Raw genomic sequence first — 27337 nt, 5'->3', positions numbered from 1 at the left:
ATTTAATATAGCTTTCAAATTTTTTGGCTTGTGAGTGCATATCTCTTTGTTGAACATGGTAATTTTATAGCATATTTTCTTTCTTTTTTGTAGGAAGCATAAAACATTAAAAGCTACAACCCAAGTGAACCCTGTTCGTGGAAAGGACAAGATTAGAGAAACCTGAATCAATAGTGAAGGAACACTTTTAAAGAAAGTATTAAAAACACAGGTAATATCTCTAATAATCTAAAAATTCCATTTAGAGAGATTCGAAAGATTTATGTGCAAACATTTGTACAGCCAGCTGAACCAAACATGAACGAAAAATAACTGTACAATGCAAGTATCACCAATGAAGAATATAACGCAAAAGTTACAACAGTTTATGAGCCAAACCTTCATCTGTTTTTTTAATGAAATCACTTCATAAAGAATGTGGGTGATCAAGGACTTTTATACATATTTTCTTCCTTAGAAGAAACCGTTATTAACTATTCAAAAGGTAGTCAACGTCAACCATGACTTAAGCTGAAAAAATATAGGTATACATATCATAAATCTCGAATATAACAGCAAAATGTTATTCATTATGTTACCTTCTATGTTAACATATAGAGGATTGCAATGAATTTATTCTAAACACAATTTTCAGTTCATATATCATAAAAACGTAAGAGCATACAGTTTTTTAGAAGTGAAAATTTCGTCAAATGTGTTCATAACCCTGCCAAAACTTTAACCACTGAGGGTATTTCCTGTCGGCTGATCTCACCAAGGTATTCAAGTGAATTCTCTTTGGTTAAGTGGTTTAACCACACATCACTTGGGAAAACAATGGAACAACAAGTGTACCTAACATGAGACCTTCTTTCACCTTGCATTTCTATAATCATAGAAATAATCCTTTCTAGCTCAGAACATCTGGCAATTCCCAAATTTATGACTACATTTGCTTGTGATAACAAGCTGAAACAAAGAAGAACTCACGAAACAAATTCATCCTTCATGAAAAGGAGAGCTGTTTGGAAGAAGTTTTCACAGAGAATCATCTTGAAACAGACCCCAGGGAACGTAATAATCAAGAAAACCTTTCAGTTGTTCAATCTGTGCTCAAAAATTCTCAATAATTGGAAGTCTGAAAACTCATCTCAAAGTTCACTTTTCTGAAAAACCTTCCAGCTGTTTATCGTGCGGTAAGAATGTCTTATGAAACGTATATTTCATGAAACATCTGAGTTCTTAATGGAAAAAATCTTCTGTCATCTAGAGAGGGAAATGCTTAAAAATCTCCTGCGAGGTGACTTTAAGGATAAACAATTCAGCTATCCAACCAGTCAGAAGTTCTCACAGAGAGGAGACCTCACAAGATAGCTCAGAATTCATAGTGGAGAAAAACCTTTCAGCTGTCCAACATGTGAGAAGAAATTCTCACACAGAGGACAACTTACAGAACACCTAAGAATCCATACAGGAGAAAAACCTTTCAGCTGTCCAACCTGTGAGAAGAAGTTCTTGCACAGAGGAAAACTTACAAACACATAAGAATTCATACAGGAGAAAAACCTTTTAGCTGTCCATCATGTGAAAAGTTTTCATAAAGAGGATCCCTCAAACGTCACCTCAGAATTCACAGTGGAGAAAAACCATTCTGCTGTCAAACCTGTGAGATGAAGTTCACACGGAGAGATCAACTTACAGGACACCTAAGAATTCATACAGCAGAAAAACCTTTCAGCTGTCCAATATGTGAGAAAACGTTTTCACGGAAATCAAACGTCCGAATCCATCTTAGGATTCATACCAACGAAAAACCTTTCAGCTGTCCAATCTGTGAGAAGACGTTCTCATGGAGAGATCAGCTTACAAGACACCTAAGAATTCATACAGGAGAAAAACCTTTCAGCTGTCCAATATGTGAGAAGATGTTTTCACGGAAATCAGACCTCCGAATCCATCTTAGATTTCATACCAAAGAAAAACCTTTCAGCTGTCCAACCTGTGAGAAGAAGTTCTCACAGAGAAGACAACTAACAGGACACCTAAGAATTCATACAGGAGAAAAACTTTTCTGCTGCCCAATATGTGAGAAGAAGTTCTCACACAGAGCACAACTTACAAGACACCTAAGATATCATACAGGAGAAAAACCTTTCAGCTGTCCAACATGTGAGAAGAAGTTCTCAGAGAGAGGACAACTTACAACACACCTAAGAATCCATACAGGAGAAAAACCTTTCAGCTGTCCAATATGTGAGCAGATGTTTTCACGGAAATCAGACCTCCGAATCCATCTTAGAGTTCATACCAAAGAAAAACCTTTCAGCTGTCCAACCTGTGAGAAGAAGTTCTCACAGAGAGGACATCTTACAGGACACCTAAGAATTCATACAAGAGAAAAACGTTTCTGCTGCCCAACATGTGAGAAGAAGTTCTCACACAGAGCACAACTTACAAGACACCTAAGAGATCATACAGGAGAAAAACCTTTCAGCTGTCCAACATGTGAGAAGAAGTTCTCACAGAGAGGACGACTTACAACACACCTAAGAATTCATACAGGAGAAAAACCTTTCAGCTGTCCAACATGTGAGAAGAAGTTCTCACAGAGAGGACAACTTACAACACACCTAAGAATTCATACAGGAGAAAAACCTTTCAGCTGTCCAATATGTGAGCAGATGTTTTCACGGAAATCAGACCTCCGAATCCATCTTAGAGTTCATACCAAAGAAAAACCTTTCAGCTGTCCAACCTGTGAGAAGAAGTTCTCATGGAGATATCAACTTACAGGACACCTAAGAATTCATACAGGAGAAAAACCTTTCAGCTGTCCAACATGTGAGAAGTTCTCACACAGAGGACAACTTACAGGACACCTAAGAATTCATGCAGGAGAAAAACCTTTCAGCTGTCCAATTTTTCATGAAACACTTTTAAGGAAATGGGCCCCTCTTACGAAATCTTTGATTTCATAATGGAGATATGATTCATAGCAGCAGCCAGTGGTCAGTGCTGAAAAATATATCTCAAACCATCTCAGTTTGCATGCAACAGTGAAATCCTTCCCCCCGATTTTCATCGCTAGGATGCTACAAGAAAAAAAAGAGATTCTTATAAAAACTGCACATCATTAGTGGCAAGAGAAACATTTTAGCCGTAGAAAACATTAAAAACACCGAATAAAAACGATCTGCTAGATTTTCAACAAGTTCAAAATTTATGATCAAAACATATATACATGTAACAGCTGTGTTGCAGGAATTCCTTTTGAAAAATGAAATGCATTGAATAAAAAGAGAAATAAGCCTTATTTATATACTGTACATGAATTGTTTTATATTACTGCTTCCTTTGAATACAGAAAACTCTAATGAGTTAAAATCTCCATATTTCTAATGAATTTCTCTTTAAAAATAACATTCCGTTACACATATTTTTATATTTATTCATTTGGATAATTTACTTAATATTCTTTTTTAAATCCAAATTAAAATCATAGTATATCATGCTGGCCTCTGAATTTTCCTAAGTAAATTCTTGTCTGTCTCAACCACCAATATATGTATATTAACGTACATACATATAGTGCAATTATAAACTTCCTTATCGCTGAAAGAAATTGTTCAATAAGTTGTGCACAGAACACCATATGTCCCTGTTGCCAGCTCTCTGTACCGCTTATAGAACTTTACTCTCCGCTTCTATCCTAATTTCGAACTGACTTTTTAATTCCTCTGCCATTTTAATTCCTCAGTATTCTTCATTACTTTTAATTCTGCCATTTTAATTCCTCAGTATTCTTCATTACTTTTAATTCTGCCATTTTAATTCCTCAGTATTCTTCATTACTTTTAATTCTGCCATTTTAATTCCTCAGTATTCTTCATTACTTTTAATTCTGCCATTTTAATTCCTCAGTATTCTTCATTATTTTCTCCACTTCAAATGTACATGCAATTTTTTGAATAAAAAAAGTGATATCCAAGTTTTGGAAGTGTTTTTTTGGTGCTCTACATCATCTGCCAATTGGTGCCAGCGTACTCTGTTTCCATGAAGCCTCTTTCGAGAATTTTATATATATTTGGATAAAAAAATTAGAAATGTTTGCAAATGGCACCAACAGGTAATATAGCGTGTGTTTTGCAAATATAAGTTGTCAACTGCTGAGATCAAGATTCACTTACTATCAGCTTTTGTGTGAGAATTCCTGCAACATTTAGTCATGCGTGGGTTAGAGTATAGTTTCAGGCTTTAGTACTCCAATTTTTTGTAATTTTTATGTTATTTCGAAAGCCAGAGGCGGATCAAGACAAGTGGGGGCTCCAAGCGGTAACAATTTCGGGGCACTCAAACTAAAGTTAGAAAAAAAAAATTTCAAGAAAACTCTCATTCAGTTATATATAAATAGAAAAGTAATCAAAAATTTCATACCATAACACATTAAATGAATTTAATAGAAACATATTTTTTACATGAATTTCTGGCTTGCTTTATTTCTTGCAAATTCGTCAATTATTTTTGCAGTGTCAATTCGGCATAAAATTTCCTGCTCTATATACAGAACGGCCATATTATTTAATCATTCTTGTCCATAGTACTCCCTAAATAATTTTTTGCACGCTTTAAAACACACAACGGTCTTTCTCCTGACGCATTAGATAAGGGAATTGTTAAAAAAATTTTCAATAATATTTCAACATTCATATATGTGCGTAACATTTCTTTCACCGCTCGATAGATGTCTGGTGTGGTTTTTATGGTTTCCTCGTTTCCTTTTAGAAATATTAAAAAATGGGCAAAGTCATCTTCAAAAATACAAACATCAATGTCATTTTTGTAAATATCCTTAAACTTTTTTATCGCGTTCTTTTTTTTTTTTTTTCTATTGATAAATTCCAATAATAAAATATTCGAAAAGGCTCTACAACAACTTGATACGTCTGAGTTCTTCGAGATAGTTCTGCCTTGGAGTTATCATATATGACATAAAATGAATTGACTATGAAATTTTCTCTTATTGTAAATTCATGTCCGACTTTTTTGTTTTCATCAAAAAACATTTTTCTCTTTTGTTTGGCTGCGAGTTTGTTCATCTTCCACATTAAGTGTGGAAGATGAATACATCTTCCACAGCATTCCCATTAGCTCAAGCTAATGGGAATGCTGTGGCCCAGGGGAGAACTGAGGGGGGCAGTTGTCCTCTGCATCACAGCCTTGTAAGATGCACTATTTGCTTGATGTTTGCGGAGCAGTCAAGTATGGGACATGACACTGCCATGGGGGATGTCTTTGTGTGTGTGCGATGCAAGGAGTGTAAGGAGATAAGGCGACAACTCAGCGTTGTTATGGGCCTATATGAGAGCTTGAAGGTAGGGTGGATGCCCTCGAAGGATTACAAGTGAGGGGCCCATCAAGCTCTCAGCTGCCCACACCAATGCCAGAGCTTGCACTTGGTCATCGCGCAACACAGCGGCAACCCCCAAGGCAGAATGCGCTGGTCCCAAAGGAACTAGTAGTTGTTGGTGACTCTATTGTCAGGGAAACGGGAAACATGCTTTGTAAAAAGGATAGGTGGAACAGGACCAGGGTATGTCTGCCAGGGGCAAAAGTTGATGACGTTGTAGAGCGGATATCATCTTTTAAGGGCACAAAAGGTGATATAGTTGTACACGTTGGCACTAATGACATTAAGAGTAGGAGACCGGCGGAATTACTTGACAAGTACAGGTCACTGATGAAAAAAAGCCGTGAATTAGGGTTGAAATTGAAAGTGTCTGCAATTCTGCCCAGACACGATAGGAGGGAGTACATGATGAGAGCCCTGTCAATCAATTCGGCCCTGGAAAGATTGTACAGGGCTCAAGGGGTAGAATTTTTTTCAGCCTGGTCTGTACTTGTTAACAGGAGAGACTGCTTCTACAGGGATGGGATACACTTAAATAGAAAGGGTGCAAGAATGTTTGCTGATGCTATCGAGGCAACGTTAGGTGGGTCGGAAAACTGCTAGATTGGGGGGATACAAGGACTAATAGATTAACAGTAGCCACTGGCAGAGGTGAAAGTGATTCTTGCACTGCTTCTATTGGAATGAGCCGCAGCCTGGAAAATAAGATGCAGGATATTTCAGAGACTGCTGGGAATCATTGGGGTACAAGTAAACACATGGGTTGTGTTAGGGTAGCTAAGAAAAAGAACAGGTTCATGTATACTTGTGTGTACACCAATGCTAGGAGTTTAGTAAATAAATTTGATGAATTTGAGGTATTGCTCAAAACATCAAAGGCAGATATTGTGGGGTTTCAGAGACGTGGTGTCACACAGATATAAGAAATGCAGAACTGGAATTTGGGGAGTACAATGTCTACAGAAAGGATAGACAGGATAGGAAGGGAGGAGGGGTTATGCTATTAGTTAAAAAACACATAAAATCCAAGGAAGTGAAGCCAGTCGACATCGCTGGACAGTGCAGTGTCGAGTCAGTTTGGTGTGACATAAGCATTGGGAGATCAAAATTGAGAGTAGGAGTGTGCTATAGGCCTAATGACTCTGATGAGTATAATAAGAAACTGTTCGGAGAAATAGAGTGGGCCAGTAAATCAAAGAGTCTTATAATGGGGGATTTTAATTTCCCGGATATTGACTGGAATTTGGGGGCTGGTCACTCACACAGTAGCAAGGCTTTTGTGGATTTATTGGATGATTGTTTTCTACGTCAGCATGTTCGGGAGGCAACTAGAGGGAGTAATACTCTTGATTTGATTATCAGTAGTGATTCTTCATGCATTAAGAATCTGCAGATAAATGAACCACTTGGTGGCAGTGATCACAGTGTGCTGAAGTGGGAGTTACTCAAAGAGGTAACTACCATTAGGGGTAAAGGGAAGGGGTATTGCTTTCGTAAAGGCGACTACAATGGACTGAGACAGTATTTAAATTCTATACAGTGGGATCAACTGATGATATTGCCAACAGCAAATTCAAAATGGGAAGCATTCAAAGAACTTATCGTGGAAGCTACTAGGCTTTACATACCAACTAAGAAATATTGTTCAAGGTTTAGGCCTAAATGGTTGTCAGATGAACTAATGAGGCATATGGCAGAGAAGAAAAATGCATGGGATACATACAAATTAACACGTGACACAGACGCCTATGATAGATACAAGTTGATCTGTAACCAAGTTACAAAGGAGGTTAGGCAGGCGAAGGCAGATTACGAGAGATCCTGGGCAAGGGATGCGAAGAAAAACAGCAAAGAGTTCTTTACTTATGTAAACTCTAGAAGGAAAGGGATGAATCAGATTGGTCCACTTGAGATCGATGGGTCAACTGTTGATGACCCTGCTCAGGTAGCTAACAAACTAAATGAATATTTTGCATCGACATTCACACATGAGGAGTTATTCAGCGAGGGGAATGCCAGAGGTGTATTCAACTCTAGCAGTAAGCTAGAGAATCTTGTAATAACTGAGAGCAAAGTGGAGGAGAATTTGTTGAAGATAAACACAAGAAAGGCACCTGGGGTGGATGGGATCTATCCAGTTATATTAAAGGAGGCAGCAAAGGAGGTAAGCAAACCTTTAGCCATAATTATGAGAGCTTCCTTGGACTCAGGGGAGGTACCCATGGACTGGAGATGTGCAAATGTGACCCCAATTCACAAAGGGGGATCAAAGGCTGACACAAGTAATTATAGACCTGTGAGTTTAACTTCTGTTCCCGGAAAATTAATGGAGGCACTGGTGAAAGAAGCACTGCAGGATCATCTAGACAAGACTTCAGTTATAGCTAGGACACAGCATGGTTTTGTTAAGGGGAAGTCTTGCCTGACCAATTTGATTGGACACTATGATGCAGTCACAAAAGAACTGGATGCAGGGAATAACTTTGATATTATATACTTGGATCTTAGAAAGGCTTTTGATACTGTTGCACATGGAAGACTGCTGCACAAATTGGAGCAGTGTGGCATTGGAGGCAAATTGCTGCTATGGATAAAGGGGTGGTTGAGGGGGAGAAGACAGAGAGTGGTAATCAATGGACACTGCTCATCGTGGACTAATGTTATTAGTGGAGTCCCTCAGGGTTCAGTATTGGGGCCTTTATTGTTTTCTGTATTTATAAATGATATTGATGATGGTATATCAGGCTTAATGTCCAAGTTTGCAGACGATACGAAGGTTGGCAGGGTTGTCAAGGACACTACTGACACTATGCTGCTGCAACAGGATTTGGAAAGGTTGAGCAGATGGGCTTCGAGGTGGCAAATGAAGTTTAACATTGACAAATGTAAAGTACTACATATGGGAAACAGCAACCCCAGAGCAACGTATCAACTCTGTGGTACTACACTGACAGTGGTAGAGAATGAAGGGGACCTGGGGGTGGTTGTGCAGGCAGATATGAAGTTCTCTGAGCAGTGCAGACGGGCTGCAAGAGTAGCTCATGGTGTATTGTCAATGATATATAGGAATTTTTCTAGCAGGGATAAGGAGGTGATTATTCCCTTGTATAAGGCAATGGTCAGGCCACACCTAGAGTACTGTATACAGGCCTGGAGGCCTCATTTCAAGAAGGATGTAGAGCTGCTGGAACGAGTACAGAGAAGGGCAACTAGATTGGTGAATGGGACAAAGGGGTTCTCTTACGAAGAAAGGCTTAAGTTTTGCGAATTACAGTGTCTGGAAACTAGGCACCAGCGAGGTGATCTGATAGAGGTGTACAAAGCCTTGATGGTTTGAGCATGCTCAATGCTGATGGGATTCTTCCTCTTGCTCAGAATAATCACCTGAGAGGGCATAAATTCAAATTGAGGAAAGACAGATGTAGGATAGATGTGCGGAAATTTGCCTTTAGCCAGCGGGTGGTTGGTGGGTGGAACAGACTTCCATCCCTTGTCGTGGAAGTTGATAGCTTAAATAAGTTTAAGGCTCAGCTGGACAGGTATTTCGAACGAACAGAGGGGTGAAGTGGAAGTGGTTATTTTTATTTATTTATGTTACTTTTTTTTTTTTTTTTTTTTTTTTTTTTTTTTTTTGGCTGATGCTGCATAAGCTTGCTTTTTTGCATCAAATGCCTCTACTAATGCTAATGCTAATGCTAATGCTAAGTGATAGCCCTGATAAATCAGTTGCCGCTTTTCAACTTTTTCAAAATCTTCTCTGAAATTATTGTTAAAATTTTCTAATGACTTCAGAAGGGTAGATCCTTTCAATAGTTCGCACTCCACTGATTGCAGTGATTTTCTAGTAGCATTTATTCTTTGTAAAATAGTATTCGAAATCACTGTCAATGGTGGGTGACCACCCAGGTGTTAACCAACGTAAGCAGGGGTCGAGGTGTGGCGCCCACACCACATGGAGGAACGTCGCCCCTCTATGTTACCAGGCAGTACTAGGTGGTAGATGACTCTCATCAACCGGTGAAATACCACCACTTTGCTTATTGGTGGCTTGAAGTGGTGGAACGCATGTTTAGTCTCTAGAGCTAAGTTCCGGCCAACCCTTCCCTATCTATTCCATTATGCAGTACGATTGATGACTTTTGAGGTTATGATGAACGTCGTGGCGAGATCCAATATTCCTTACACTTCGAGGGTACAGCTCTAAAACGGTGTTCACAGGCCGGGACCCTAGTTATTACACCGGAACGAACCTATTGGTAACACACTAGGAGGCTTCCGGATCAGCTAGTGCATAATCTTGCTACCTCTACTCTGCCAGATAGACTACAGGGAGATGGACTAGTGTGTATGCGGGGAAAATTGTCGAGGCCACGTTTTGTCGAGGATCTGGGTATATTCTTAACGCGTGTACGCCATATCCAAAAATTTCATTACTCCACACAGCATGTCCCACCCACTTTCTCTTACTAATGAATACCCCATGAATTGTCAAACTAATAGAGCAAGCTTATCTGCGAAAAGATCTAAACCTCAGAAGCACTTTCTGATTCATTTCACAAATATATGTGGTCTCAATTCTAATCTCCACAATGTTCATTTCCATTTGCATTCTGCCAAACCCCATGAACTTTTTCTAACAGGATCTCAGTTATCGGTTGATTCAAATACTGCTCATCTCAGATGCCGAAATTATTCGCTGTATGATTCCTTTCGCCTCAAAGGTGGTACTTGTGCATATGTCCGTTCTGATATTCCCTGTCAGAGACTTCGCAATTTGGAATCTCCTCTCTTTTATCTTCTCTGGCTCAAAATCTCTCTACATCATTGAGTCAAATTCCTCTGTTCTATGTACCGTTCTCCCAACTCCACTAATCACTTGGAGCTCTTCGACTTCCTCTCTTTCCAACTTTACTTTCTCCAGTCCAACCTTCCTAACAGTGAGGTAATTTTCCTTGGTAATTTTAATATTCACAGCTCCAGCTGGCTTCCGTTTTCTAGTCACACCGACCCAGCAGGTCGAGATGCTGAGGCTTTTGCAATTACTAATAACCTAGCACAGATTGTTCATTTACATACAAGAATACCGGACAATCCTAATCATACAGCCAGTACGCTTGATCTTTTTCTCACAAACAATCCTTCGAAGTGAGAGATCCTTTAGGCACTTCAGATCACAGCTTGGTGATTGTCTCTTCTCCAATGGAAACGTTATCTCATGGCTATTCCCAACCGCATGTTGTTTGCCATTACAAGAATGCAAAATGGTATGACCTGCGAGACATCTTTTCTTCTTTTCTTTGGCCGGATTACTGTTTCAAAACTTCTGATATCAACGTTTGCTCAGATCGTGTCAGTGAAATTATTCTTGCAGGAATGAAATCCTTTATCCCACACTCAACTTTAAAATCTCGTCCTTTCTCTAAACCTTGGTTTTCCAATAAATGTGCGAAGACTGTTCAAGAGAAGAATGTTGCATATCGTAATTGGCTTGTTTCTAATTCTTCAGTTTCATTTTCTGCCTACACCAAAGCTCGCAACAATTGTAAAGCAGTTATTAATCAGTCCAAATTAGAGTTTCAACAGACAAACAGTAGAAAACTTGCTTCATGCCCTAATGGTATCGGTGTATTCTGGTCTCTTGCCAAAGCTATTGCCCGCAACTTTTGCCCATCTCTGCACCCACTTTTGTCCAAACCAGATGGTTCTGTTGTCCGTTCAGCCAAGGATAAATCTGACCTGCTAGTATCCCATTTTTCTTCAAGCTAATGTATTAATGATCTTGGTAAAACACCTCCCACCATTCCCAACACGGTCCATTCAATGCCTCCTGTGGTCTTCCGTCAAAAGGATATCAGGAGGATTTTGATGAATATTGATGCTAAGAAACCTCCAGGTCCTGATGGTATTTCTCCACTTGTTCTCAAAACCTGTGCTCCTGAACTTCCTCCTATTCTTTGCCGCCTTTTTTCACTTTCTTATTCCAAAGGTGTTTTTCCTTCTGCTTGGAAATTTGCTGATATCCAGCCAGTTCCTAAACAGGGTGACAAATCCCTCCCATCCAATTATCGTGCCATTGCAATTACTTCTACTCTTTCTAAAGCAATAGAGAAATCAATTAACCGCCAACTCATAAACTACCTAGAAACCTTCCGTCTGATCAACGATCGCCAGTATGGATTCCGTCAGTGTCGATCCATTGGTGATATTCTGGCTTATGTTACCCATTTATGGACTAATTCAATGGAAAGGTTCGGTGAAACACAAGTAGTTGCTCTTGACATCTCAAAGGCTTTTGATGCTGTTTGGCATAAAGGTCTTCTAAACAAGCTTCCATCTTATGGTTTGCCAACTGTTTTTAGTAATTAGTTATTCAGTTTTCTCTCTGATTGCTCACTGAGGGTGGTGGTAGATGTCTCTCTGTCTTCTAACTTCTCCACTAATGCCGGTGTCCCCCAAGGTTCAGTTCTTTCCCCTGCTCTTTTCCTCTTTTATATTAATGACCTTCTTCCATTGACTGGAAATCCTATCCATAGTTTTGCCGATGGTAGCACATTGCATTCCACTTTCCATTTTGAGAAACCTTGTCCTGCTCAATCAGCATCAACTTCTAGAAAATCTGCTACCAATTTCCTTAAATGCCGATCTTCAGTTAAATCTCCAGTGGGGCAAAGACAACTTAGTTACTTTCGACCCTTCTAAAACTCAGTCTCGTCTTATATCTCGCAAAAAGGATTCTTCTGCTCCTATGCTTATCTTTAGTGACACTCCGATTTCTAGGCAAGATGATATATCTCTTTTGGGAATTACCCTGACTTCTAATCTCTCTTGGCACAAGCACATTACAAATATTGCTTCCTCTGCATCTAAAAAACTTGGTTTTCTCTTTCAAACAGCTGTTCACTCTGTACAAATCGCAAATCCGCCCTACCATGGAATATTGTTCCCATATCTGGGGTGGTGCCCCCAAAACCTTTCTCAGGCTTCTAGATTCCATTGAGTAGAGGGCAGTTAAGTTAATTAATGATTCATCTCTAACAGAGTCTGTCTCAAAGATGTACTGTTTCTGCTGTATGCCTTCTCTACAGATACTTGCATGGGCACTGTTCTTCTGAATTGGCTTCTATAGTTCCACTCTCTCTTTCAAAACAGTCTGAACACGTGCCGCCAGCAGCCAAAATCCATTTACTGTCCAACTTCAAACCCACAGAATCAAATTTTCATCTTCCTCATTTATTCATTCAACTGCCGTTTTCTGGAACAACCTTCCTTCATACGTATTTCCTGAAAATTACAATCGACAGAAGTTCAAGTCCAAAGACAACAAATATCTTCTTTCTTCTTCTCAACCTCCAACCCAAACACGGTTCTAAGTACTAATACCTCTCGTGTTTGGGGTTCACATGAAAAAAAAAAAAAAAAAACTGGCATTAGGGCGGTTTCATATTTGTCCATTTTCTTCAGCAGTGAAGTCGCCTGCACTATGATAACTTTTTTTTCACATTTCTAGATTTCTGGTCAAAATTTTCCAGCGATGTGTTGACGCAGAAAAAAATGGGAATAAATTCTGCACAAATGAAAAATACTCAATTTCAGCGCTACAACTTTCTGCACCGAAATTTCCATTTAAATTTAAGGAATGATTGCCACACGGAATAAAAACTGCTTGGGCTATTTCCTTTAATACGTGCTTGCAAACCTGAATACTTCCCTGACATATTAGAAGCATTATCAAATGATTGTCGTCGACAGTTTTTAATATTCACACCTCATTTTATTAAAGTTTGCAAAACTTCTTGTTCCAAATATGAAGACGTGTGTTTAACTATGGGAATGAATTCCACAATTCTTTCCATTATATTACCGCAGGATGAAACATATCTTAACACAAAAGATAGTTGATCGACATGCGAAATACCGGGAGTGGAATTCCGAAAACTCAAATAAATTCCCTTCAAAAGCTTAAATAATACCGCGTTAAAGGAGGGTTGATTGTATACAAAAAAACATAACTTTTCTCGAATCCTAATGAAAAGACATTTTAAGATCTCCGGCCCCTTAGTATTCCGGGCCCTACGCGGCCTCTTACCGCTAAATCCGCCTCTATCGAAAGAAATCCATTGTTCCCATGCATGTTATAGCAAGGCTTATATATATATCTTGCAGTTCTTCTCCTTTTGTGGTATATAAAATTCTTTAATTTGTATTGGTCAATCGCCCTCTTGTTCAGTGACTGCCATTTTATCGACACCACGTCTCGTACTTACTATTGCTGCTGTCAATGTGAATGAGTTGTGTTAGCAGCCATCCCTTTACCCTACCTCAGAGTAAACGGTTTCAATTACTCGAATTCTTTCAATATGGTTCGCGATAATTTGTGCAGTTCTTTGTACAATAAGAGTTTAAATGAACTGTGGTTTTCTTTTATGTAGTAGATCAAAACTTCACTCTTATACTCAACAATAAAACTTGGTCGTTTTTGACGTACACTCTGTTATCATTGCGAATCCCAAACTTTAGAAGTAGTATTATGTATGAAAAGAATATTTTTGGGTTTTACTCCCATAGATTTCAACCTTTTACAATGATTACTAAATGTTTCTTATGACTGCGATATGGGCACATTCGTGTGTTCTGAGGTCGATTTTCTGTTTGCTCTACGAAAATCCCGAGTCTCTGGAAGAAAAACCATGCTATGCTCATCTGAGACCGACAATTCACGTTGAAAAAGTCTCATTAAATTTCCTCCCTTGATCGACAAGATTCGAAATCAGGTTTTTTCCATCTGTGTGGGGGGACGGCGGTCCTACCAACCGTGCTACCGGTGAGGACCTTGGGAGTGTTAATGAGTAATAACACTCAGTGTAGTGTATATGCTGAGGATCAAGACACCTGCGCTGGTAACACAGTAGTATAGTGACCGTTTTCCACACTTCTGGTGGAAAAGTCCCGGGTTCGAATCCCGTTGATGACGCAAGGAACTATACTAGCTTTTTTTAGTCCGTGACTTATTTAGTTGATCTCAGGCATAGATAGCAAGGTCTTTTCCCCAGGAAACCTTTTTCTTTCAGTAAAACAGACAAATTGGCCAAAGAAAACACAGTACACGTGGGTACATGTATGAAGTTTCCACATAACACTGAAATATATATACTATACAGTTTTCCGATTTTCATAGCAGATCAACATGCGAATTTCATATGTTTAACTACTATTGAAATAAACTTTAAATGATTTAACTAAATTTGCAATTTTTAGTGTCTGTTAAGATATTTACTACATAAAACTGTATATCCATTTTTATAATTCAAACTTACTAAGTCGGACCTCTGTTTAACGAGGTCCTTTCATTGCGAATTATTTTAAATTCCTCTTGGAAGTTACATAAAAAATACTGCCTGTTGAGCCAGAAAATTTTCATATAAGGAACGGATTAGAAGAAAATTAACTCGGTATGCACTGTTCGCATTTCTGGAGTTCAGGGAAGTTAGGCAATTAGTGCTGTTGCGCGAATTAAGAGATCTAAAGGGATTAGCATTCTACAACCTATCGGACCACCTGTCCCACATACAAATGAATCTGATCGCCAGCCCAAAGAGCGCTTCTTTGATGACAAAAACATGTTTTTCACAACTGTTTCTTAAAATTGTAGGACCACCGCTCACCCCCTTCGATATAGCAAAATAAGTTGATTCGTGACTGCTTCGGAAAGGTCATTCAGCAAGCGACACACAAAGAGGAAGAAAAAAAGTCAACTAAAGGTGTCGGATGAGAACTTAATAAAAATTTGGAATATTCTACTAAAACTTCATTATGAAATTATTTTTACTTATTTATCTCACAATTTACATATTTCTTTATAAAAAATTTATACTTTATAAACTGTACTAATATATTTAATCTGTTGTTCTAATTATAAAAACATTGCTACAAAAGCTACAATATCAGGGGAATAGAAATTTTGGAGTACTTTTCATATCCTTTTAATTTTCAATTTTTCCTGATATCAAAGAATGAATACCAGCACATTCTCCTTTTCCAAAAAAAGCACTCTCTATTATAATTCTCTATTTGATATTATAAATAAATATAAGATTATATATTGATACTGTAAAAGAGATTAATGTAAACCGATGAAGAAAAGGTTGTATTATTGAGCAATGTGTTTATTGTATTTCCATCTGCAAAATATGCTTTTCCAATTGAACAGGAAGGCCCTTAAATACGTAAATTTCAACTTAAATATACAAGTGTTATCCTTTCATTAACACAGTCGTTTAAAAAATATAAATGCCGGAGTTATTTGCAAGTGAAAAAAAGTTATTTTGTGAATGTGCGTTGTTCTGAGAGCCAACTCCTTTTGTACCTAGAGCGTTCGTTAATCAATCATGCAAAATTATGAAATATTCTTTAAAATTGTTTAAAAGCATGAACGTACAAATTACCACAAAAGTTCTTTAAAATTATTTAAAAACATGGATCTACAAAATACCATAAAAATTCGAAGTCACTGCTAGTAAATCGTGCAAAATTATTAAACAAAACAATCGATCAGCTCGATTCAATTCGGATACGGGGCATCATTCAAAATAGAAAGTAATTTGCGTGTATGATACAAATAATACGGGTGTGTAGTAGACGAATATTGGCAATTTCTAACTAAAAATATTCTGAAATGTTGTCAACTGCTGAGCCAGTCCCGGCTGCGATGTCGTGAAATGGCGAGGATAAGGTTTTGGAGGAACATTTAAGAATATGTGCTGGCTACGCAATGTATGCAAGTGCAGTAGTACAAAATGACATAATTAGTATATTTGATAATATTATACAAACAAGAAATGTGAATGAGGTTAGTAAATCTAAAATTTTCTCTGTTTTAACACTGCCAACATTGTAAAAGTGCAGCAGGTTTTGCTGTGTTTGGTAAGTTAATGAGGAAAATAGGAAGTTACTGGTACTCGCCTTTGTACCAGTAATTGATGTAACCTGCACTTCACTTAAATTTATAATAGAGAAAATATCACTAGACACCAGTTTGAATTTAAACGATTTGTGGACAATTTCGAGTTGCTCTAGCGATTCTAAGAAAAAAAAAAAAGAACCCTAAAGCTTTATATACACAATCGAAAGCACACTACTTAATTAATTTTTATCCGTCTGTACTGCAGTTGCTGATATCCGAAATGCATTCAATGTTCTTTCCGAAGTTTGCACATTTTTTCTGCAAAAAAGCATTATTACGGAATTGAAGCCAAACTCAATTGTAACCTTAGCAAAGACTTTATGGGAACTCGTTGGGATTTACGGAATGTTTCATTATACCAATTGTTTCAACTCTCGAAACCATTAAATTAGAACACAAGGATGGTTCATCAAAAAAGGCAAACACATTATTGTTATTATTATTATTAACATGAACTCTTTATTTCCAATTACGAAAATAGCATATGCATGTTTAATTTCCGGATCGCAAATTTTACTGCAGGTAAACTGCTGTCTTTAACTACCAGACTCTTTGAATATTTTCAAACAAGAAAAGTTAAATTGTTAAATACCGCAATGGAAATCCGCGACATTATTAATGTATTTAGGGATATGAGAGAGGATTCAGACTACTTCAAACAGGACACTAAAACGAAATCAAATAAGTTCCAGTAAAATGGATAAAACAAAGTCAGTTCCAGTTGTGGTAGATGAATCTCTGATCAAACGGTGCAATACCACCACTTTGCTTATTCGAGGATTGAAGTGGTGGAACACATGTTTAGTCTCCAGACCTAAGTTCCGGTCAACCCTTCCCCATCTCTTCCATCATACATTATGAATGATGACTTTTGAGGTTATAGAGAACATCGTGGCGAGAACAAATCTTCCTTACATTTCGAAGCTACAGCTCTAAACCAGTGTTCACGGCCCGGCCACTAGGGTACACTGGACTGAACCTATTGGTTTACTTTAGAATGCGTCTGCATCAGCAAGTGTATAATCTTGCTACCTCTACTGTGCCAGATAGTGACTGGAGGAAGTCCGAGTACAGTGTATGCGGGGTGCATTGTCGAGGCCACGTTATGTCAAGGATCTGGATATATTCTTACCACGCGAACGCCATATCCAAAAATTTCAGTACTTCATACAGCATGTCCCACCCACTTTTTCTCTCTGTTGAATACACCATGAATTGTCAAACTCATAGAGTAAGTTTATCTGCGAATAGACCTAAACCTTCCAAACACTTCCTAGTTCATTTCACAAATATACGTGGTCTCATTTCTAATCTCAACGATGTCCATTTCCACTTGCAGTCTTCCAAACCCTATGTAATTTTTCTGACAGAATTCAGTTATCGGTATATTCAACTAATGTTCATCTCAGTTCCTCAAATTATTTGATGTATGGTTCCTTTCCCCTCAAAGCTGGTAATGTTGCATATATCCGTACGATATTCCATGTCAGAGACTTGGTAATTTGGAATATCCTCTTTTCGATCTTCTCTGGTTTAAAATCTTTCTACTTCATTGTGTCAAATTCAACTGTTCTCTCTGTCGTTCTCCCAGCTGCACTAATCACTTGGAGCTCTTTGACTTCCTCTCTTTGCAAATTGACTTACTCCAGTCCAACTTTCCTAACAGTGAGGTAATTTTTCTTGGTGATTTTAATGTTCACAACTCCAGCTTGTTTCTGTTTTCTAGTCACACTGACCCAGCTGGTCGAGATGCTTAGACTTTTGCAATTACTAATGTCCTTGCACAGATTGTTCATTTACGTACAAGAATACCGGACAATCCTAACCATACAGCCAAAACGCTTGATCTTTTTCACACAAACATCCCTTCTAAGTACACGGTCGATGCGAGAGGTCCTTTACGCAGATCAGATCAAAAATGATTGTCTCTTCTCCAATGGAGCCTTTATCTCATGGCTATTCCCAACCTCGTATTGTTTGGCATTACGAGTATGTAAAATGGGATGACCTGCAAGATTTCTTTTCTTCTTTTCTTTGTTCGGATTACAGTTTCAAAACTTCTGATGTCTAAACCTTTGTTTTCCAATAAATGTGCTGAGGCTATTCAAGAGAAGAACTTTGCATATCGTAATTGGCTTGTTTCTAATTCTTCAGTTTCATTTTCTGCCTACACCAAACCTCGCGCAACAATTGTAAAGGATTTATTAATCAGTCCAAATTCGAGTTTCAACAGGCTAAGAGTAGAAAACTTTCTTCTTGTCCTAATGGTAGCCGAGCATTCTGGTCGCTTGCCAACGCTATTGATCGCAACATTTGCCCATCACTGCTCCCGCTGTCCAAACCAGATGGTTCTCTTGTCACTTCAGCCAAGGATAAATATGACCTGCTAGCATCCCATTTTTCTTCAAACTCATGTATTAATGATCTTGGTAAAACACCTCCCACTATTCCCAACACACACCATTCAATGCCTCCTGTGGTCTTCCATCAAAAGAATGTCAGAAGGATTTTGACGAATCTTGATGTTAAAAAATGTCCAGGTCCCAATGGTATTTTTCCACTTGTTCTCAAATCCTCTGCTCCTGAATTTACTCCTGTTCTTTGCCGCCTTTTTTCACTTTCTTAATCCAAATGTGTTTCCTTCTGCTTGGAAATTTGCTACTAACCAGCCAGTTCCTAAAAAAGGGTGTCAAATCCCTCCCATCCATTTACCGTCCCATTCCAATTACTTCTACTCTCTCTATAATGGAGAAATTAATTAACCGCCAACTCTTAAACTACCTAGAAACCTTCTGTCTGATCAACAATTGATAGTATGGATTCCGTCAGTGTCGATCCACTGGTGATATTCTGCCTTATGTTACCCATTTATAGACTAATTGAATGGAGAAGTTCTGTGAAACACAAGCAGTTGCTCTTGACCTCTCAAAGCCTTTCGTTTTTGTTTGGCCAAAATGTCTTCTTAACAAGCTCCCATCTTATGGTTTGCCAACTGTTTTTTGTGATTCCTTATCCAGTTTTCTCTCTGTACGTTCAGTTAGGGTGATGACAAATGGCTCTCCGCCTTCGAACTTCTCCACTAAATCTGGTGTCCGACAAGGACCAGTTCTTTCCTCCACTCTGTCCCCTTGTATGGTAATGACCTTCTTCCATTGACTTGAAATCCTATACACAGTTTTGGCGATGATAGCACATTGCATTGCACTTTCCATTTTGAGAAACCTTGTCCTGCTCAATCAGCTTCAACTTCTTGAATATACGTTACCTATTCCTTAAATGCCGATCTCCAGGTAATCCTCCAGTGGGGTAAAGACAACTTAGTTGATTTCAATCCTTCTAAAACTAAGTTTTGTCTTATATCTTGCAAAAAGAATTTTCTGCTCCTATGCTTCTCTTTGGTGACATTCCGATTTCTAGGAAAGATGATATATCTCTTTTGGGGATTACCCTCACTTCTAATCTCTCTTGGTACGAACACATTACAAATATTGCTTGCTCTGCATCTAATAAATTTGGTTTTCTCTTTCACTCTCAGCGTTACTTTTCTTCCAAACAGCTATTCACTTTGTATAAATCGAAAATCCACCCAGCCATAGAACATTGTTCCCAACTCTGGGGGTGGTGCGCCCCAAAGCTCTCTCAGGCTTCTTGATTCCATTCAGAAGAGGGCAGTTAGGTTAATTAATGATTCATCTCTAACAGAGTCTCTCCACTCGCTCTCTCATGGACGTATTGTTTCTGCTGCATGCCTCTTCTACAGATATAATTTGCATGGAAAAGTGATATGCATCACTTTTCCATGGGCACTGTTCTTCTGAATTGGCTTCTATAATTCCTGGTCACTTTCAAAACAGTCCGAAGATGTGCAGCCACCGGACAACATCCATTTACTGTCCAACTTCAAACTCAAAGAGCCAACTTTTCATCTTCCTCGTTTATTCATTCAACTGCCGTTTTCTCGAACAACCTTCCTTCATACGTATTTCCTGAAAATTACAGTCTAGAGAAGTTCAAGTGCAATGTCAAAAAATATATTCCTTTGTCTTCTGAACCTCCAACCCAAGCACGGTACAGTGCTAAGTACTATAGGTCTTAATATCTATCGGGGTTCTAATACCTATCGGGGTTTTATGTTTGGGTTTTCATAAAAAAAAAATATATATATATGTGGAAATCATATAAACAGTTACAATAAGGATGTCTCCAGGTTTTGTTTTATCTATTTTTTCCTAATTTTTTATTTTTTAAATAGTTTTTTTAATAAAAAATAAAAAATGTATTTAATATATAATGTTTCCAATTGTCAAAGTCATTCTGTACTACCATCATCCGGTTACCATATTTTATTAATTTTAAGCAAGAAATAGCAGAGCACCCTGCACTTCTATGTTCTGGCCCTCTCAGATCTTTATCCATTACTAGTACCTTGAACTTAATGACACATTGCGCTAATTTATACAGCAATCTTTTAGGTGCAACGGTATTAAAAAGCTTTATTGAAATCCAAAGATGTGATTACTGCATCACTGTAACCAGAGTTATTGGTGAGACAAGAACATAATCTTAACATAATCTTTGCTGTAACTATAAAATAACAGCATTCATGTTTAATGATCCTGCATTACTTTTTTCGCCAGTCAGTGACTCCATTTTCTCTAAAACAGAAGTTAAGCTGACAGGTCTGTAATTACTCATGTCGCCTTTTGATTCTCCCCTTTTGAACTGTGGAGACGTTCAAACCTTCAGTCCATAAGGACTTCTCTGTATCCAATATGCTCTCATAGACACGGCTAAAGGTTTGCTGACCGTCACTGTTGCCTCCCTTAATAATATTTATATTTATTTAATACAAATTCCAATTCAAATACCTTTCAGTTATCACAGTGCTTCTCAAACTTTTTTCCATCACCGCCCACCTAAAAAAAAGCCCTCGCTAGGGCTTTTTTTCAGGTGGGCTAAAAAAACCCTCGATAGAGCTTTTTTTTAGCCCACCTATATAAAAAGGTAAAGTGCAGCCATTATCAACCCACTGCAGTTTGGAAGCCTCCTCAACAATTCATGCTGAGGGAAATGGACCATAATCTGCCACGCTGGTCCAGTGCAGGTTGACCGTATTCAGGGGTTTGAACCGCGGTCTACTCAAAGAAGCGTGTGCTACTACACTCCCGCTCGTGACCACTCGGCTACGGAGACCTTCCCACCTACATAAAGTGAAGCTAAATAACTGAAATAAATATTTGTCTGTTTGCCTGTTAATTACATAAATAAATCATTATATTAATGAAAATAGTTAATTATATTTAATGCGAGGGATGAGTTTGTTGGAGATTTATTAGTTTATCAATATTAGGTTTAATTTCTGTAAGTAGAAGTCGTAAATCGCCACGTTTAACAACATCCAGACAAATTCTTTGTTTTGTCAGCAATTGAGATACAGCATTGAAACCGGTTTCGACTAGATATGATGCTGGAAAGGAAAGTAGTTTTTTTATACAATTCCCCACAATGCAGGATAATGGTCAGGGAATTTCTTTTCTAAGCAAAATTCCTGATATGAATTTTGAAATTTTGGCTTCAGTTCAAATTCGTTTTGTAACTCAATCAATTCTTCTTCTACAAAACGTTCACCATCGTCATTATTTTCTTGAAGTCATTACTAAGGTTGAGACAGTTGCCTTTTGACAGCCATCGAACCTCGGAGTGAAGTAGCATTCGTTCAAAATCTTCACTGTTTTGATGAGGCGCCTCCGTAGCCAGGTGGGCAGGAACACCAGTGCGTAACACGCGCTTCTTGATTAGACCGGGGTTCCAGCCCGTGACTACCAAATACGAAGAATGCGGAAAGGTCAGGGAATGACCACCGCATATCCCCGGAGCAATATGCCCTTTGTTGCCAATGCTCCTAAAAACCAAATAACAAACAAACAAATTGTTTTGATCACAAAGCTTTCGAAATATACGACCATTCAAAGAATGTGCTTTAATTTTGTTTATAAAAGTAATAACAGTTTGTAGAGAATTGTACAGTTGATCACCAAGTTTTTTTCCAACTAAATGCTGATGGTGAACGACACAATGAACAGTAATAATATTTGGCACAGCATTGTTTTAAATAAGCCATAAAACGCTTGTAACCGCCAATCATTGATGGTGCTCCCACCGCTCCTTTTCACGCCTATCGCCTCCCCCCTTGTCTCCCTCTTTCATGCCTAACGCCCCCATGGATAATTCAATCACCCCCAGCGAGCGATACGGCCCACTTTGAGAAGCACTGAGTTATCACATAATCATTTAGAGATTTGAAGAACCTCTGTCATCTGCCTGCTAGAGTTTGATAATTCTAGCAGGCAGATGAAAATTTGGTAACCAAGCAGGAATCCCTTTTAAGAGTTTTATGGACCTCTGTTACTGCCTGCTATTCAAGGATTATACTCTCGTCCGTCTCATTGTGTTATTTGAATTAGTAGTTCAATCTGATGTCAGAAAGCACGGTAATAAAACAGCAGTCGAAATTAATCTTCCTAGGTCACACCCGTCCACCTCTTCCAATGATTTGTTTAATTCTTCCTTGAATGTATTTTTCAACTGCCAATTTAGCATTGCTAGCGGCATAAGATGCAAGGAATCAAGCTTATGCAGCATTAGGCAAAAAAAAAAAAAAAAAAGAAAGAAACATTTCCAATTTCAGTATGCATTCGCTCCAAATGCTTATCCAATTCTTCCTTGGATTTATTTAAGCTACCAACTTCCACGACGATTGATGGAAATTTAGTCCAGCAAACACTCACCCGCTGGCTATTGGAAAATTTCCGCCCATCTATTCTGCAATTGGCTATTCTCGATTTCAATTTGTGACCTCACAGGCGCGTAATCTATATAAATTAATGGGTGACATGAAAGCCTATGATAGATATAAGCTGGTCTGCAACCAAGTCACAAAAGAGATTAGGCAGAGAAAGGCAGATTATGAGAAATCCTTGGCAAAGGATCCAAAGACAAACAGAAAAGAGTTCTTTACCTATGTAAACTCTAGAAGAAAAGGGAAGAATCAGACTGGTCCAATGGTTTAACAGTTGATGAACCTGCTCAGGTGGCTAGCACACTAAATGAGTATTTTGAATCTACATTCACACATGAGGATTTATTCAGGAAGGCGAACGCCAGAGGTCAAGTAAACTCTGGCAGTGATTTACATGATTTTGTAATAACTGAGAGTAAACTGTTGAAGATAAATATAAAACAGGCACCCGGTGTGGATGGGGTCTATCCAGTTAAAAAATCAAGGAGTCAGCAAAGGAAGCAAGAAACTTTTAGCCAAAACTATCATAGCTTCTTTTGGACTCTAGGGAGGTACCCATGGAATGGAGATGCGCAAATGTGACCCCAATTCACAAAGGAGGACCACAGGCCATCACAAGCAATTATAGACCGGTTAGTTTAACTTCTGTTCCAAGAAACTTAATGGAGGCACTGGCTAAAGAAGCATTGCAGGATCATCTAGACAGGACTTCAGTTATAGTTCGGACACAGCATTGTTTTGTTAAGGGAAAGTCTTGCCTCACCAATTTGATTGGATACTATGATAAAGGGAATAACTTTGATATTTTATACTTGGATCTTAGGAAGGCTTTTGGTACTGTTTCACATGGAAGACTGCTGAACAAATTGGAGCAGTGTGGCATAGGAAGCAAATTGCTGCTATGGATAAAGGGATGGTTGAGTGCGAGAAGACCGAGAGTGGAAATCAATTGACACTGCACATCGTGGACTAATCTTATTAGTGGAGTCCTTCAGGGTTCAGTGTTGGCTCCATTGTTGTTTTCTGTATTAATAAATGATATTGATGATGATATATCAAGTTTAATGTCCAAGTTTGCAGACGATACGAAGGTTGGCAGGGTTGTTAAGGACACTGATGACAGTACGCTGCTGCAATAGGATCTAGAAAAGTTGTGCTGAGAGGTGGCAAACGAAGTTTAACATTGACAAATGTAAAGTACTACATACAGGAAACAGAGAAACGTATCAACTCTGTGGTACTACGCTGATAGTAGTAGAGAACGAAAAGGACCTGGGGGTAATTGTGCAGGAAGGTATGAAGTTTTGTGAGCAGTGCAGACGGTCCACAAGAGTGTCTTGTCAATGATATACAGGAATTTTTCTAGGAGGGATATGGAGGTGATTATCACCTTGTATAAAGCAATGGTCAGGCCACACCTTTAATACAGTATATTGTCTGGAGGCTTCATTTCACAAAGGATGTAGAGCTGCTGGAACGAGTACAGAGAAGGGCAACAAGATTAGTGAATGGAACAAAGGGTTCCTCTTACGAAGATAGGTTTAAACTTTGCAATTTACAGTGTCTGGAGACTAGACCCCTGCGAGGTGATCTGTTAATCTAACAGGTTTATAATTTCTTGTGTCACCCTTTGATCCTTCTTTGTCAATTATGGGTACATTTGTACTTCTCCAGTTCGTGTGTACCTTCTACTATATCAAAGGATGGTCTAGTAATTATGGCTAAGGGTTTTCTTACTTCCTCTGCAGCCTCACTTAATATAACTGAATAGGCCCGATCCACCCCAGTAGCCTTTCTTATGTTTAACTTCAGCAATTTTTACTCCACTTTGATTTCTACAATAGCAGATCAATGTTCGTTCCAACAAACGACCACCCACATGCTCAATGCAAACCTCCGCACAACTATGCTGCAACGATACTTTGTCAATATTAAATTACGCCCCCCAATTGCCTTAAATTTGAGGAAGAATTAAATGCCTATTATCATTGGCATTTTACTTGCTCTACCCATTCCAAATCTGAAATGTCTTGTTTTGAAAAACGATGTATGTTTAACGCTTGGAAGGTGTTAAGGCTAAACTAGTGTCTAAGGTTTAACAACATGCGAAGAATGAGACGGAATGAATTTAAAGAAACATATTCATCAGAATAGAAGGTGAAATGTGCACAAACGCATCGCAAAATTCAATTTAGGCAAAGAAAAGTGAGACAATAGGGAAAAATCAGGGATCTGCTAGTCGTGGATCTATACTAAAATCAATTTTCTCTGTAAAACAATCAAAAAATTGGACTGGAGATGTGCCCCCTACGGCAAGAAAGAAATCATATCATCTGATGTGTCGCGATTTACAATTTTTTGTGCCAATAGTAGGTTGAAATTTTGGCGTAAATCTGATACGTCACGAACACAGAAATCAACTTTCAGTGCTTCCTATTTACCCAGTTTGAGATGGATTCTTTTAATATAACAGCATAATTGCATACACTCCTCGATAAAAGGGAGGTAGATCAATTGAAATGCATCTGTAACTTCAAGATATGGAGATATATTTCAGTTACAAAACTTGTTGGAAAACCTTTTCGCAGAGAGTAAATCTTGAAACTCAGAGAATATAAACAAGAGAAACCTTTCTGCAGTACAACCTTTCCTCAAAAATTCTTAGAAATTGGAATTATAAAATTCTTTAAAACTTCACTTTGCTGAAAAAGCATTCAGCTGTCTAAATTATGGTATGAGTTTCTCTTGAAAGGTATATTTCACAAAGAATCTCACTTCCTATTGAGAAAAACTCGATCGTCCATATTGGGAGTAGTTGTCACTTACAGAAAGTGAGAAAGCCTACAAATCATCTCAGAGATCAATTTAATGATAAACTGTTCAGCTCAGTAACATTTTTGCTGTCCAAATTGTAAGAAGAAATTTTCACAGAGAGGACAATTCACAGAGCACCCCGGAGTTGATACGGGAATTAAACCTTTCAGCTGTCCAACCTGTGAGCAGGCGTTCTCACGGAGAGAACACCTAACAAAACACCTCAGAAATCATAGTGGAGAAAAACCTTTCACCTGTCCAACTTTTGAGAAAATGTTCACCGAGAGCGGACAACTAACAAAACAACATCTCAGAGATCATAATAAAGAAAAACTTTTCAACTGTCCCACATGTGAGAAAACATTCTCACCGAGTCATTCTCTCCAAAACCAACACACAGTTCACAATAAAGGAAAGCTTTTCAGCTGTCTAACCTGTGGGAAGAAACTCTCTCACAGAGAAAACAAATCTTAGAATTCATACTGGAGAAAAACCTTTCAGCTGTCCCACGTGTGAAAAGAAGTTCCCACGGCAAGGAGATTTCACAAAACACTTCAGAATATATATTGGAGAAAAACCTTACAGCTGTCCAACCTGTGAGAAGAATTTCTCTTGGAAACATTGCCTCAAAAACCATCTGAGAGTTCATAATGAAAAAAAACTTTTCAAAGGTCGAACCTGTCAGAAGACATTCTCACTGCGAATAAACCTCAAAACACACCTCAGAATTCGTAATGAAGGGAAACCTTTCATCTGTCCAGCCTGTGGGAAGAAGTTCTCATAGCAATGGTCCCTCAAAAAATACCTCATAATTCATAGTGGAGAAAAACCTTTCAGCTGTCCCACGTGTTAAAAGAAGTTCCCACTGGAAGGAGATCTCACAAAACACTTCAGAATATATACTGGAGAAAAACCTTACAGCTGTCCAACCTGTGAGAAGAATTTCTCTTGGAGACATTGCCTCAAAAACTATCTGAGAGTTCATAGTGGAGAAAAACGTTTCAGATGTCGAACCTGTCAGAAGACATTCTCACTGCGAATAAATCTCAAAACACACCTCAGAATTCGTAATGAAGAGAAACCTTTCATCTGTCCAGCCTGTGGGAAGAAGTTCTCATAGCAATGATCCCTCAAAAATTACCTCATAATTCATAGTGGAGAAAAACCTTTCAGCTGTCCTACGTGTGAAAAGAAGTTCCCACGGCAAGGAGATCTCACAAAACACTTCAGAATATATATTGGAGAAAAACCTTACAGATGTCCAACCTGTGAGAAGAATTTCTCTTGGAGACATTGCCTCAAAAACCATCTGAGAGTTCATAATGGAGAAAAACTTTTCAGATGTCGAGCCTGTCAGAAGAAATTCTCACTGAGAATA

At 38.4% G+C, this 27337-nt stretch overlaps 1 protein-coding gene across 1 annotated transcript; it reads left to right on the top strand.

Moving 5' to 3' along the window:
- The first annotated feature begins 921 nt into the window (after window positions 1-921).
- On the top strand, window positions 922-26743 carry LOC150079714 (uncharacterized). The gene is given in 5 exon segments (XM_090383181.1): window positions 922-1053; window positions 1354-1510; window positions 1513-2927; window positions 26062-26332; window positions 26418-26743. Coding segments are annotated over 5 exon segments (2301 nt in total).
- The last annotated feature ends 594 nt before the right edge of the window (window positions 26744-27337 follow it).

This window comes from Mastigoproctus giganteus, chromosome 10 (genome assembly GCF_048544385.1).
Source record: "Mastigoproctus giganteus isolate SK-2022 chromosome 10, ASM4854438v1, whole genome shotgun sequence".
In the NCBI taxonomy this organism is placed as follows: Eukaryota; Metazoa; Arthropoda; class Arachnida; order Uropygi; family Thelyphonidae; genus Mastigoproctus; species Mastigoproctus giganteus.
This window is presented reverse-complemented; position numbering and strand designations above follow the sequence as displayed.